The sequence below is a fragment of the Tupaia chinensis genome, unplaced genomic scaffold (assembly GCF_000334495.1).
Source record: "Tupaia chinensis unplaced genomic scaffold, TupChi_1.0 Scaffold138665_1, whole genome shotgun sequence".
NCBI classification, from domain to species: domain Eukaryota; kingdom Metazoa; phylum Chordata; class Mammalia; order Scandentia; family Tupaiidae; genus Tupaia; species Tupaia belangeri.
The window spans coordinates 1458156-1472204 of record NW_006198557.1 but is presented as its reverse complement, the minus strand read 5'-3'; the positions used below and the strand labels follow the sequence as shown (position 1 = coordinate 1472204).

The following is a 14049-nucleotide window of genomic DNA, read 5'->3' as shown; positions in this document are numbered from 1 at the left end:
CCCCAGAGGCCCCCCGCCCCACCCTCTTACCCGGCAGCCGTCCTGAGGGACACTGATGGTGGCCGCTGCCGTCTGGTTAAAGGACAGCTCCTCCCCGTTGGCCCCGAGGAAGCGCAGGGCGCGCCCGTGGTCCCCCGTGGCTTCGTCCAGCCAGGCGGCTGCGTTCTGGCAGTTGTACGTGAACCTCTGCTGGGCCGTGGCACTCAGCAGTTTCAGGAAGGTCAGCTGTACCACGTTCACCGGGGACCCGTCGGCGTCCATGTAGGAGAACTGTGGAGGGACAGAGCAGGAGTGAGGCTGCACGACTGAGCTGCCCCTCCCAGACTCTCCGTGCACCAGCACCCCTGCCACCGCTCCCGTGTCCCTACCCCACAGGGCCACCCAGCAGCCACCAGGACATCTAAGGCCGAGCCCCAGGTCATGTCCCGCATCCCTTCCCCTCCCAACTGCACCCTGCGATCCCACTTTCTGTCTCTCTGTCTCTCTAGTGAGCTCATGGGCCCTGTTGTAAAAATCTCTCAAACATGGGACCAGCAGTTAGCGTAATGGCTATGTCCTGGACTCCCATGTAGTCGACTGCGGTTTGAATCCCGGACCCGGTGGCTTAAACTCCCGCCAGGCGCATGTGCGTGCGTGCCCAAGATCCCGAGAGGAGAATGGAGGAGAAGGGATTGTGGCGTGGCCATCCCCCCGGGGGGTGATTTCTCGCTGTCTGTCTCTGTCTCTCTGTCTTTCTGGTGAGCAAAAACCTCTCCAGGAAAAAAAAAAAATCTCTCAAACATGATTTATTTCATTGTATTTATTATTATTATTATTATCATTATTTTGAGAGAGAAGTTTTTGCTATAGGGTGCCTGGGCTCGCCAGAGATACAGAGAGAGACAGAGAAACAGAAAACGAGAAATCAGCCCCCAGGGGAGATGGCCACGCCGCAATCCCTTCTCCCCCATTCTCCTCTCCGGACTTTGGGCACGCACGCACACGCGCCCAGCAAAAGTTTTAAGCTGCCAGGTTCGGGATTCAAACCATGGTCAGCGACGTGGGAGTCCAGCGACGTAACCATTACATCATCTGCTGGTCCCATGTATTTATTGTTATTGTTTTTTTTAAGTTTGCTATAGGATACGTGGGCTCACCAGAGACGGAGGGAAAGTGAGAAAGCAAGCCGCCAAGTCCAGGGCTTGAACCACAGTGGGCCATCTGAGAGTCCCGCACCCTTAACCACCATGCCACCTGCTGGCCCCAGCTGTGACTTCTACCAGGAAGCCTTTGGGTCCTTCCAGGTCTGTCACTGGGTTCCCACCACCAACTGCCTGTTTCACATCCGAGGCTGTCACCTCCCCGCTCCAGCCTGAAGTCACCAGGAGGGGGGAGGCATTTTCGTGTTCACCTGACTCTTCTGGACACCTGCTCAGCTCGGCTGTCAGAGACTCACCTTCTTCCCTCGGCGGAATGTGCTGTACCAGTGTCCCGGCTTCTCCTTCGACCAAGAGGCTAACTTCACCTGGGGGAGGAGGGGGCAGTCAGGGAAGCAGACAGCCGTGGTGCCCGGGTGCCGACCCTGAACAGCTCAGGCTGCCCTCAGCCTGTGGGAGTGTATGGGAGTTTGTCAGGATCAAAATGAGGCAAGGGACCAGCGAGTAGCATCGTGGTTAAGGCGCTGGACCCCCACATAGACAACCATGGTTTGAGTCCCGGACCTGGTGGCTTGCTTTCTCACTCCATCACCCCATCAGCCCATGTGCCCTATAGCAAATTTTTAAAAAATGATTTCTTTAATTTTATTTATCCATTCGCTTTTTAAATTTTTGACCAAAGAGAGACACAGAGAAAGAGAGAGGGAAAGTGAGAAAGCAAGCCACCAGGTCCGGGACTTGAACCATGGTCAGCCATGTGGGAGTGTCCAGTGCCTTAACCACCATGCCACTTGCTGGTCCTGTCCCCTATAGCAAATTAAAATAATATGAATATTAATCATAATAACATATAAGGGGCCAGCAGATAGTTTGGTAGTTAAAGTATTAGACTCCCACATGGTCAACTGCAGTTCAAGTCCCAGACCTGATGGCTTGCTTTCTCACTTTTCCTCTCTCTCTGGTCAAATTTAAATCAGTCAATTAGGGACCAGCAGTTGGCATAATGGCTATGTCGCTGGACTCCAATGCAGTTGACCACGGTTTGAGTCCCGGACCTGGTGGCTTAAACTCACGCCAGGCGCATGTGCGTGCGTGCCCAAGATCCCGAGAGGAGAATGGAGGAGAAGGGATTGCAGCGTGGCCATCCCCCCTGGGGGGTGATTTCTTGCTTTCTGTCTTTCTGTCTCTCTCTGTCTGTCTGGTGCGCGCACTCGCCCTATAGCAAAAACCTCTCCAAAATAAAATTAATTAATTGATTTTTTTTTTTAAATAGAAAGCGAGAAATCACCCCCCAGGAGAGATGACCACGCCGCAATCCCTTCTCCTTCCTTCTCCTCTCGGGATCTTGGCCACACACACACACGCACTCGGCGTGAATTTAAACCACCGGGTCCGGGTCTCAAACTGTGGTCGACTACATGGGATTTCAGCGACAGAGCCATTACGCCACCTGCTGGTCCCAATGAATTGATTCTTTACAGAAATAATAAACTAAATACATAATTATTTATTTATTTACTTTAGAGACAGATTTTTGTCTTAGGGCATGTGCACTCCCTGGAGACACAGAGAGAGACAGAGGGAAAGTGAGAAATCACCCCCGGGGGGGGGGATGGCCAGTCCCTTCTCCTCCATTGTCTTCACAGAACTTTGGGCACCCATGCACACACCCAGAGTGAGTTTCAGGCCACCAGGTCTGGGACTAGAACCATGCTCCGCCATGTGGGAGTCTAGCACCTTGACCACTACACCATCTGCTGGCCCCAAATAAATCATTCTTTAAAAAAAGAAAAAAAAAAAAACGAGGTCATTTGTGTCCACGCAGGTTACGTGGAGCTGGGTGAGGCTGTGGAGAGGGCATGTGCTCCTGCGATCAGGCTTGATCACAAGGACAGTCACCAGGACTCAGCCAGAACGGGGGCCTGTGCAAAGGCCACTACCACCAGACACAAGGCCCACCGCCCAGGACGTCTGCCCAGACACCGCTGTCCACCTGCTCGCAACGACGAAACGGTGAGTGCGGGGACCCTCCTTACCCACCCCCCGCGTAGCCCTCACTCACCGTCTCAAACTTCTTGTCGGGGTAGAGGCAGGTCTGGCCTCCCGCTGTGAAGTTGCAGAAGACCCTGAGCGCATCCCGCGTGCAGCCCTGGTTGGGGTCAATCCAGTATTCCCCTGGGGCAGAGCCAGGTCAGGCGGATGAGCGGGGGTGGAGCCGTGACCCCTGCCCTCTTGGGGAGAGACCCCCGGACCTCACCATCCGGCAGGTGCGGGTGGTTACGGTGCAGCTCGTGGCAAATGAGGCCCGGGCGGTCAGCAGTGCCCGGGGGCCGACGCATCTGCTCCAATTCGAAGCCCAGCGATGTGAGCGAGGCCAGCACCTCCTCCAGGCCGCCCTCCGGACCCTCCAGCGCAGCCAAGTCCCGGATAGAGCGCCGGCGCCTGCGCAGTCCGTGCATCTCGGCAGGGGGACCCTGGGCGTGGGCGTTGGGGTGGAGAAGAAGAGAGCAGAGGTGGGGGAGGGAGAGACAGAGAGGCAGAGATGAAGATAGAGCCATGGGAGAGAGAGACACGGGCGAGAGACAGAGGAGGGGGAGAGAGACAGCCCCGGGACAGAGAAGGGGGAGATTCACAAACCAAGAGACACACAGGCAGGAGAGACAGAGAGACTCAGAGATGGGGAGGGGCCAGAATAGTAAGTGGATGAAAAAGAACCGCAGGGAAAGGAGAGAGAGAGAGACAGAGAGAGACAGAGAGAGAGCAGCAGAAATGAAAGCATGGGACCAGTATGGACATACAGGCGGGTAAAGGCCCGAAGAGACGAAGAGAGATGAGGAGGAAGAGATTTGGGAGGAGAGACAGCGCATGGAGACCAGGAGAACCGTGGATGTACCCTTAATCCCCCCAACCCAGACCCTCCTTGGGCTTTCAAAGGCCCCATTTGCAACCCCTGAACACCCCGCTGTGTACCTGGCCCAGTGCCAGGAGTTAGGGGACCCAATGGGAACACCCCAGACAGAGACCCTCTCCTCCTCCAGGTCCCAGTGCCCAAACTCTGCCCTTGGGAAGCTCACCGGGGGTCCAGGGGGGCCTGCAGGTCCAGTGTCTCCACGGGGACCAAGGGATCCCTACAGGGAGAAGTTATTTGGGGGTAAACTCTGTCTACGGAGACCACACACACACAGAGTCTGGGCAGGGACCCACTTAGTTGGAAACTAATTATAAGACGCACACTTTCCATATTGTTTTTAAATCTTCTTTTTTGTAAATGAATTTTTAAAAATTTTATTTGTTATTACTATTTTTTAAAGATTTATTTTAAATTTGATTTATTCATTCATTTATTTTAATTTGACCAGAGAGAGACACAGAGAGAGAGGAAGCAAGAAAGCAAGCCACCGGGTCCGGGACTTGAACTGTTTGGTCGTGTGGGAGTGACCAACACCTTGACCATCATGCCACCTGCTGGTCCCCAATTATTATTATTATTTTTTTTATTTTGATGAGACAGAGAGAAAGGAAAAGTAGAAAGCCAGCCACCAGGTCCGGTACTTGAACCGTAGCCAGACATGTGAGGGTCCAGCGTCTTTAACCACCATGCCACCTGCCGGCCCCTCTCCCCATATTTGAACATCTCTGCCACTGGCATATAATGCCTTTGGCAAGTTGCAGGTCCGTGGCAGGACCGTGTTTGGGAACGCACGGTGCATCTGACAACCGACCCATCTCACGCTCAAAACGCACGAGGCAGTGATGGGTAAATATCAGTTGGATGCGGGACAGAAGGAATGAATAAAGAAGGCAGAGGCGTGGACGGGGCCTGGTGCTGTGGACAGGGAAGGGGGAAGCCTGAGAAACGGCATACGTACTCACCGGGGACCCCTTTGAACCCTTCTGTCCCAGAGGACCCTGCCAGGAAGATAGAGGGACAGTTGGAGTCCTGGCCTGGCCCAACATGGTGACCCCCTTTCGTCGCATAAAACACTCCGTACTCACCGCCACGCCTGGGGACCCGGGGTGGCCCAGAGAGCCCATGGGACCACGGGGACCCTGGAGAAGCAACATCAAGGTAGGTATTTGTGGGGTTCAGCCCTCTTGCCCAGACACCCCTGCTCTCCATCAACAGTAAAAAGGAAGATTCGAACCCCAAACACCCCTCCCCAGAGTCAGCCTCCCCCTGGCATGTCCCAGATACAGCCCCCGTCACCCCAGACCCCACACCCACAGTCCCATTTCCTGCTGCCCGCTCCTCTGAACGCCTTCCTCCCATTGCGCTAAGGACGCACTTACGGGGTCTCCCTTGGGGCCAGGGGGGCCCTGCACACCTGGCAACCCCCGATCACCTTTCTCACCAGCCTCGCCAGGAGGGCCAATGAGGCCAATTAATCCGATGTGGCCCTAGAGGACAGAAGGATACGTGAGGGGACACTGGAACTTTCTCTCCTAGAGCCTCGGGGACGAGAGGACACCCTGGTCTCTCAGCCCTCTGGCCAGGGAGGGAGGGAATGGTGGGGGGTGCAGAGCGGGAACCTTGGGACGGGGTGTCCTTACCTTTTCCCCCTTGGGGCCAGCATCTCCCTTCAGCCCTGGGAGGCCAGGGGGCCCCTGGGAGGAGAACAAGGGTCAGTCGTGATTCTCGAGGTGCGCTGGGTGACCGGGGATTGGTCAGTGGGAAAGTATCCAAAGTTTGAGTGGGCATGTGGTCATGGGAGGGCCGGGGGACAAGAGGGATGGTGACAGGTAATGAGGGGTTGGCTGACAGTGGCCAGCGTGGACGGTCAGTGGCCAAGATCAGCATGGGTGGCCAGTGTAGACTACGGAAAGTCAGTGTGGGTGGCCAGTATAGACCGTCGAGGTGGAGGGTTAGCATGGGTGGCCAATGTAGACCATCCACATGGAAGGTCAGTTGGGTGGCCAATGTAGACCGTCAAGGTAGAAGGTTAGTGTGGGTGGCCAGTGTAGACTGTCAAGATTGAGGGTCAGTTGGGTGGCCAGTATAGACTGTCAAGGTGGAAAGTTAGTGTGGGTGGCTGGTGTAGGCCATCAAGATTGAGGGTCAGTTGGGTGGCCAATGTAGACCGTCAAAGTACAAGGTTAGTGTGGTGGCCAGTGCAGACTGTTGCAAGTTCAGTTGGATGGCTAGTGTAGACTGTCAAGGTGGAGGGTCAGCTGGGCGGCCAGTGTAGACTGTCAAGGTGGAGTGTCGGAATAGATGTTTAGCATATGCAGCCAGTTAGACAGTCAGAGGGTCACAGAGACCAGCCTGCACCGCCAGCACCAGCGGTCACTCTCTGGTCACCAGATGCCAGCGTGGTCCTTGGCACCAAGACCTCGGGGACAGGAAGACTCTTACCAGGGGGCCAGGAGGGCCCATCAGTCCAGGGGATCCCAGAAGGCCTGGTTCACCCTGAAGATAAAAGACAACATGGGGGGTTCCAGAGTCCGGGTGGACACCCCCACCGCCCCCAGCTTCAGCTGCCCAGTTATGATGGGATTACAGGGGTTGGGGGGATACCCTGGGAGGGGCCTGCCCCACCCCTGCCCACCTGCTCCAAAGGTCCAAAGATCCCACTCACCACAGGGCCAGGGATCCCTCGAAGACCCTCAGGCCCCACACGCCCAGGAGGCCCTCGAGCCCCCAGAGGGCCTGTCCTCCCTGGGGGCCCGTCAGGACCTGGCTCCCCCTGAAATGGGCAGAGTTGAGGAGGGGCAGAGTGGGTTGGGGTCCTGCCTCTGGACCCCAGCCCGAGCCGTGAGGAGAGGCAGGAAACTGGGCATTTGGGCTACCGCCGGCCCGCCCCCTCTTGCTGGCCTGACCATGGCTGAGGGGACAACGCAGGGCCCCTCCCTAGGGCAGGTGGGGACTCACCTTGGCCCCCTTCTCCCCTTCTCTGCCTTCTGGACCCATGCGGCCGGAAGGGCCCTGAGGAGGGAAAGGCGATGTGAGCAGGGGCTGAGGGGTGAGCCCAGGTGGGTGGGTCAGTGGGGGTCTGTGAGAGTCGGTAGAGGAATGGCGGGGGGGTCTCTGAAGTTGAAGGGTGCCTGTGGGGTGAGGCGGTATTTGGGGTGAGTGGGGCCCAGGGGACCAGGTGGGGCCAGCACAGCCGGGAGGGGGTCTTCACTCACCCTCTTGCCAGGGGGCCCTCGGGGGCCAGGTTCCCCGGAAGCACCTGGTGGCCCCTGCGGACATGAAGATGACCCCAGCCTCGCATTGCCCCGCTGATGGGGCCCGACTGCTTCCGGAGCCCTCAAGCCTTTCCCCAGCATCACCCCACGCCCGCCATCTCCCATCACGCCCCTCAAGCAGTTCCCATCTGTGGGCCCCCCAGTTCACCAGGTCACCTCCTCAACCCCCTGTCGCAGCCCCACACCCTCGATCCCCACTCACCGGTCCCCCGACATCACCAGGGTCTCCCTTCTCCCCTGGAGCACCGTCTATACCCTGCGTGGGGTGGGGAAACCGAGTCAGGAGGGGTCTGGGGGTACGGGAGAATTGGGGGTGGGGTCCGGAGGACAGCAAGGGTTATTGTGTCTCTGACTCTGCCCGGGTCTGTGGGGACAAATCAGGGACATGCTGGGCTTGGGGGGAGGCAGGGGTCTCACGCACCGAAACTCCAGGGTCTCCTGGAGGCCCCAGATCTCCCGGAAGTCCTGTGGGGCCCTGGAACACAGAGGAGTCGGGGTCACGTCTCCGCATCACTGAGCGGTCATGCATTTAGGGGACAGAGGAGCGCCCAGGGACGTGTTAGTGGACAGACCCGGAAACCCGGCCTGGGCTCGCCGGGCGCAGGGGCCGGGTTGGGAGTGTCACCACGGGTCACCTCCCTGCACACCCCCACAGCCTCCCTGCAGGGCCTGAGAGCAATGGTGTGGGAGCTGCAGTTCGAGGTCCCCTTCACCCCACTCCGAGCCTGGCCAGGATGGCGAGGGGACCTCCGCCCGCACCCCAATGCCAGTGCCCACCTCAGCCCCAACTCTGACCCTTGCCTCTCCAACACGGACGGAGTGATTCGCTGAGATCAGCTTTCACCTGGTACCACGGGGTCTCTGGGGTAGGGTAACGCTTCATCCCTCACTCACTCACTGCTCAGCCAGTTCTCACTCACTCACTCGCTCACTCACTCGCTCACTCATTCACTCACTCACTCACTCACTCACTAATTCATTCACTCGCTCACTCGCTCACTCACTCACTCATTCACTCATTCACTCACTCGCTCACTCACTCACTAATTCATTCACTCGCTCACTCGCTCACTCACTCACTCATTCACTCATTCACTCACTCGCTCACTCACTCACTCACTAATTCATTCACTCGCTCACTCGCTCACTCACTCACTCATTCACTCATTCACTCACTCGCTCACTCACTCATTCACTCACTCACTAATTCATTCACTCGCTCACTCGCTCACTCACTCACTCATTCACTCATTCACTCACTCACTCACTCGCTCACTCACTCATTCACTAATTCATTCACTCGCTCACTCACTCACTCACTCATTCACTCATTCACTCACTCACTCATTCACTCACTCACTCATTCACTCGCTCACTCACTCACTCACTCATTCATTCACTAATTCATTCATTCATTTGCTCACTCATTCGCTCACCCACTCATTCACTCACTCGCTCACTCACTCACTCACTCATTCACTCACTCATTCACTCACTCACTCTTTTTTAGAGAGAGTTTTGCTATAGGGTATGTACACTCACTGGAGAGACAGAGAGACAAAGAGACCGAAAGTAAGAAATCACCTCCCTGGGGAGGGATAGCCATGCCCCAATCCCTCTTCTCCTCTATTCTCTTCTCAGGATTTTTTTTTTCCTCTTTTTTTGAAGAGGTTTTTGCTATAGGGCGCGTGCACTCGCCAGACAGACAGAGAGAGACAGAGAGCCAGAAAGCAAAAAATCACCCCCCAGGGGGGTTGGCCATGCCACAGTCCGTTCTCCCCCATTCTCCTCTCGGGATCTTAGGCACGCACGCACACGTGCCCAGTGTGAGTTTAAGCCACCGGGTCCGGGACTCGACCCGCAGTCGACTACATGGGAGTCCAGCAACAGCCATGCCATCTGCTGTCCTCACTCACTCACTCCTTCTGCCTCATTCTAGGTTGCTCGTGGGATCAGCAAGCTGGTGGACAGGACCCCTGGCTAGAAGTTAGGGAGCAGGTTTAAGCATATCCCAGTGTCCCCCAATTTCTGCCTCTGCTTTCCCCCAAAACTCACCACATTCCCTTTGGCTCCATCCTCCCCAGGGGGGCCTTTCTTGCCTGGAGGTCCAGCAGCCCCAGATGGTCCAGAGTCCCCCTTTTCACCAACTTCTCCCTTGGGGCCCTTTGCAGAGACAGAGGTCAGAGGTCAGAGGTTAGAGTGGCCTGGGCTCTCCAGGGATTAAGGGTTAGCACCCCTGGCTTCAAGCACCAATGTGGGCTGAGTTCGGGGGTCAGAGCAGTCTGGGGTCAGGGGTCTGGACAGTCCAGTGGCCCACTGGTCATAGTCTAGTTCCCCTCAAGAGAATTAAGAAAGGGGTCTCTCTCTGGGCAACCTGCCCCCAAGCCTGGGCTCTCACTGTGAATTGAAGCCCCCTCCTGCCCCCTGAGCCTGAACTCTTGTGCAGTTTGCAGCCCGTGCAGCTCTCCCGAGCAGCCCTCAGACTCTCCAGGGGTCTTTGGTCAAGACGACCAGGGGTGCCCATCTGTCCTGGGTTGGCAGGTGACCTAGGACTGCTCAGGGGCCAGGCTGGTCCGTGCCCAGGGGTCAGGGTCTCCCTGAGATGGGTGTGTTCACTCACCGGGATGCCGGGGCTTCCTGGGGGCCCTGGGTCTCCGGCATCGCCTGGCTCACCCTGCAGGAGGAAAGTGAGAGTGGGGAGAGGGTACACAGGAAGGGGCTCCTCAGAACAGCCACCCCCCAGGACCGGGTTCTCCCCACCACCCTGTCTGTGTGCCCTCTCTCACCTTCTCACCCACAGCGCCGGGCTGACCAACGCCTCCTGGTGGCCCCGGCGAGCCCTGGGAACACGGCGAGGGGCAGAGGTGGGGTTGTGGGACCCCGACAGCCCTTTCCTGGGCAGTGGGTGTCCCCACCTTTGAGGCATCCTTCCCTGCCCAGATCACTCACCTCTGATCCGCTGGGGCCTTGGGGACCCCGGGGACCTGGGGCTCCGTGAGGACCCTGTGGGAGGGTCAGAGGAGCACCCGGTCACCCCATGGCCCCCCGAAGGCTGCAGTGACCACAGATAACCACCCTTGCTCTTTAAAATGACAGTGTGCCCTGTGGGGCTCCCCAAGCAGGCCCGATGGCCACCCTACCCTGGACCGTCCCTCCCTGCCCCCCACTTTCCCCTGGAAGTCCATACCATGGACCCCACATCTCCAACCTCCCCTTTCTCTCCAGGAGGGCCCGGCAGCCCCTGTGGAACAAAGAGGCAAGATTAGGGCACAGGGTGGGGGGGTGTCAAAGGTGTCACCCCCAAACTCAGACACCCACCTGCAGGCCAGGGGGGCCTATCACCCCCACGAAGCCTCTGATTCCATCATCTCCTTTCTGCCCAAAGAGGCCCGGGGGTCCCCGACGTCCCTGAGCTCCATCTGCCCCCTGAGAGGACGGGGAGGGGAGAGACACAGTTAGGGGTACGGGCAAGGGGTTGGAGTCAGGGTGGGATTCAGCTGGGGGAAGGTGGCGCTGGAGATGGGGTCTGGGTTAAGGGTTAGGAATGAACCCAAGCGTTGGCTCATGGTTTTGATTTTTTTTTTTTTTTGCCATAGGGTGGGTGTGCTTACTAGAAAGGAGAGAGACAGAGACAGTGAGAGGGAAAGTAAGAAATCACCCCCCTAGGGGGGATGGCCATGCTGCAATCCCTTCTCCTCCATTTTCCTCCTGGAATTTTGGGCACGTACGCACATGCGCCCGGAGTGAGTTTCAAGCTGCCGGGTCTGGGACCCCAACTGTGGTCGGCCATGTGGGAATCCAGTACTTTAACCACAACACCACCTGCTGGCCCCTCGCCCATGGGTTTGAGACGGGTGTGGGCTGGTGAGTCAGGTTGGGGGCTGTGGTGAAGGTTATGAGTAGAATTTAGACAGGATGAGGGCTGGTCCGAGACTGGGGCCGATGTGAGTTTAGGGGTGGGGTCAGCAGTGGGGGGTAGGTCCAGTGGGGTTAAGGGCAGGGCTGGGGCATGGTTTGGGTCATAGGGGATTTGAAGGTCAAGTCAGAATCAGGACTGAAATTCAGGTCAGAGCAGAGCTGAGGCTGGGCTGAGCTGTGGTTCAGAGTGGGATCGAATCCCGGCCTCGGTATTGGCATGCGGGTTGGGTCAAGTTGGGGCTGGGGTTGGGGTGGGGTCCAGGTAGAAAGTCCGTCCTTTCTCTTCAGGGGTCCAGAAGAGGGTCGCAAGGCTGGAGGTACTCACCGGGGGACCCGGGTATCCCACGAGGCCCCGTATCCCTGCTGGTCCAGGTGGGCCCTGGGAGAGGAAGCAGAACCAAAAATCCACTCAGCTTTTTCTGTTTTGTTTGTTTTTAAATAATTATTTACTTAATTTTATTATTTTTAATTTAACCACAGAGAAAAAGAGAGCGGGAAAGTGAGAAAGCAAGTCACCAGGTCTGGGATTCGAACTGCAGTTGGCCATGTGGGAGTACAGCCCCTTAACCACCACGCCACCTGCTGGTCCCCTTGTTTTTTTGTTTTGCCTTTGTTTTGCTATTGGGCATGTATACTCAGCAGAGAGAGAGAGAGAGAGAGAGAGAAATAAACACCCCCTGGGGGGTTGGCCACACCACAATCCTTTCTCCTACATTTTCCTCAGGACTTTGGGCATGCACACACAAGCGTCCAGCATGATTTTCAAGCCACCAGTTCTAGGCCTTGAACTGCGCAGTCGGCCATGTTGGGATTCAGCCACCTTAACCACCACGCCACCAGCTGGCCCCAAATCCCCTCAGGGTGATTCTCGCTTTCTGTCTCTCTGTCTCTCTGGGGAGCACACGTACCCTATAGCAAAAACCTCTCTAACAATAAATACAAGCATCTATACGCAAAAAAATACATGAACAAATACAAATCAATAGTTTAAAAATAAGAAATAGAAAACTCCCCCCACCAGGAAGCAGCAACTGTGTGTCTCCCCAGCCATGAGCTGATGGGCTCAGGGATAGACATCTGTCACCAGGACCTTCCCCCAGAAGTCCTGCTGTGACCCAGGGACACTGCTGGCTAGCTGATGTCAGCACCAGGGCTGCGTCCTGGGGGGATGCTGAGAATAGAATGCCCCAGTGCCACGCGGAGTCACAGGCAAGGGACGAGGTGGCACGAGGGAGAGAGAGCGGGGAGGGCAGTCCCTCACTGCTCTCGTGGGGCTGCGGTTCCATTCTGTGGCCCCTTCCTCCACGTCTTATGAGCAGCTTCTGGTGCGTGTCAGAGTCACCATGGTGTTTGGGAAGGCAGGGGCTCCCTGCGACCCCTGTCCCCCGTGCTCCACACCCCTGGTCTCCCCTTTCCTCCCCAGGACCACCCCTCACAGGGTCCCCCACTCACCGCATCGCCCTTGTCACCTTTACTCCCTTTGTGACCAGGGGCGCCCACGTCCCCCTGCAGAAGAAAGAGGATGAGGGAGGACCGGGCCTCGTCCTCCCCTGTCCCCCATCCTCCCCTGGACCCTCCCTCTCTGCAAACCTCTCACCTTGTCCCCTTCCTCGCCTGAAGGCCCGGCAGCTCCAGAGGGACCCAGAGGTCCCAAGGGCCCTGGGATGCCGTCTTTGCCAGTGGGCCCCGGGGGGCCTCGTTCCCCCTGATGTAGGAGAAGCGATTGTCAGGGTCCTGCTGGGACGGAGGCTGAGCACGGGGCGGGCAGCTCACTGACTTACCGGGGACCCCTTCTCTCCTGCAGGGCCCACGGGGCCTTGGCCTCCGCTCTGGCCTGGAAGCCCGATACCTCCTGCTGGGCCCACAGGACCGCGCTCGCCAGGGGAGCCCTGAACACAGGGGGCAAGGGTCAGAAATAAAACGGTAGAAGCTGGGACCAGCAGTTGGCGTAATGGCCATGTCGCTGGACTCTCATGCAGTCATCTGTGGTTCAAGTCCCAGACCTGGTGGCTTAAACTCACGCCGGGCGCGTGTGCGTGCGTGCTCAAGATCCTGAGAGGAGAATGGAGGAGAAGGGATTGCGGCGTGGCCATCCCCCCGGGGGGTGATTTCTCGCTTTCTGTCTCTGTCTGTCTGGTGAGCGCACGCGTCCTATAGCAAAAACCTCTAATAATAATAATAATAAAAAATAATAACAATGGTAGTAGCTCGTATGGGGGGGAGTGTTCAAGTCCCAGCATCGAATCTAACCTGCTCCTTTTCCTGCAGCAGCCAGAGGGCGCCCATGAGCACCCGAGTCAGGGCATGTCCTTCTCCACCCACAGCCCTCCATGGCTCTCACCTTCCTTAGGTTAAAAGCCCAAGTCTTCCTGGTGGCCCCAAGGCCCTGTGCAAACTGCCACCCCCCTGTCACAGCCGCCCCGCCCCCCTCGCTGACAAAGCTCCAGCCACGCCTCCCCTTGCTGTCCTCACACATGCCAGGAATGGTCCTGCCCCGGGGCCTCTGCAGGTGCCCTTTCCTCGGCCTGGAAAACGCCTCCCCTAGGTAACCACGTGGCTCCTCCCTCAGTTCTTGCAGGTGTCAGCTCTAAAGGGGGCTGTGCCTGACCAGATGAGTGCTGTTTTTTTAAGAGAAATTTTTGCTATAGGGTGTACGTGCTCGCCAGAGAGACAGAGAGAGACAGAGAGACAGAAAGAGAGAATCACCCCACAGGGGGGGATGGCCACGCCGCAATCCCTTCTCCTCCATTCTCCTCTCGGGATCTTGGGCACGCACGCACACGTGCCCGGTGTGAGTTTAAGCCGCCGG

At 57.3% G+C, this 14049-nt stretch overlaps 1 protein-coding gene across 1 annotated transcript in view; it reads right to left on the bottom strand.

Moving 5' to 3' along the window:
• Positions 1 to 14049, bottom strand: part of COL5A3 (collagen type V alpha 3 chain) — a 47033-nt gene that overhangs the window by 392 nt on the left and 32592 nt on the right. The window contains exons 40-64 of the mRNA XM_027765560.1: positions 13022 to 13129; positions 12838 to 12945; positions 12693 to 12746; positions 11566 to 11619; positions 10641 to 10748; positions 10510 to 10563; positions 10272 to 10325; positions 10109 to 10162; positions 9943 to 9996; positions 9378 to 9485; positions 7744 to 7797; positions 7525 to 7578; positions 7263 to 7316; positions 7006 to 7059; positions 6713 to 6820; positions 6490 to 6543; positions 5688 to 5741; positions 5427 to 5534; positions 5133 to 5186; positions 5010 to 5045; positions 4211 to 4264; positions 3394 to 3610; positions 3199 to 3311; positions 1436 to 1504; positions 31 to 270 (exon numbers count right to left, since the gene is read on the bottom strand). Coding sequence (XP_027621361.1) covers positions 31 to 270; positions 1436 to 1504; positions 3199 to 3311; positions 3394 to 3610; positions 4211 to 4264; positions 5010 to 5045; positions 5133 to 5186; positions 5427 to 5534; positions 5688 to 5741; positions 6490 to 6543; positions 6713 to 6820; positions 7006 to 7059; positions 7263 to 7316; positions 7525 to 7578; positions 7744 to 7797; positions 9378 to 9485; positions 9943 to 9996; positions 10109 to 10162; positions 10272 to 10325; positions 10510 to 10563; positions 10641 to 10748; positions 11566 to 11619; positions 12693 to 12746; positions 12838 to 12945; positions 13022 to 13129 — 2079 coding nt within the window. The remainder of the gene's footprint in view (positions 1 to 30; positions 271 to 1435; positions 1505 to 3198; positions 3312 to 3393; positions 3611 to 4210; positions 4265 to 5009; positions 5046 to 5132; positions 5187 to 5426; positions 5535 to 5687; positions 5742 to 6489; positions 6544 to 6712; positions 6821 to 7005; positions 7060 to 7262; positions 7317 to 7524; positions 7579 to 7743; positions 7798 to 9377; positions 9486 to 9942; positions 9997 to 10108; positions 10163 to 10271; positions 10326 to 10509; positions 10564 to 10640; positions 10749 to 11565; positions 11620 to 12692; positions 12747 to 12837; positions 12946 to 13021; positions 13130 to 14049) is intronic.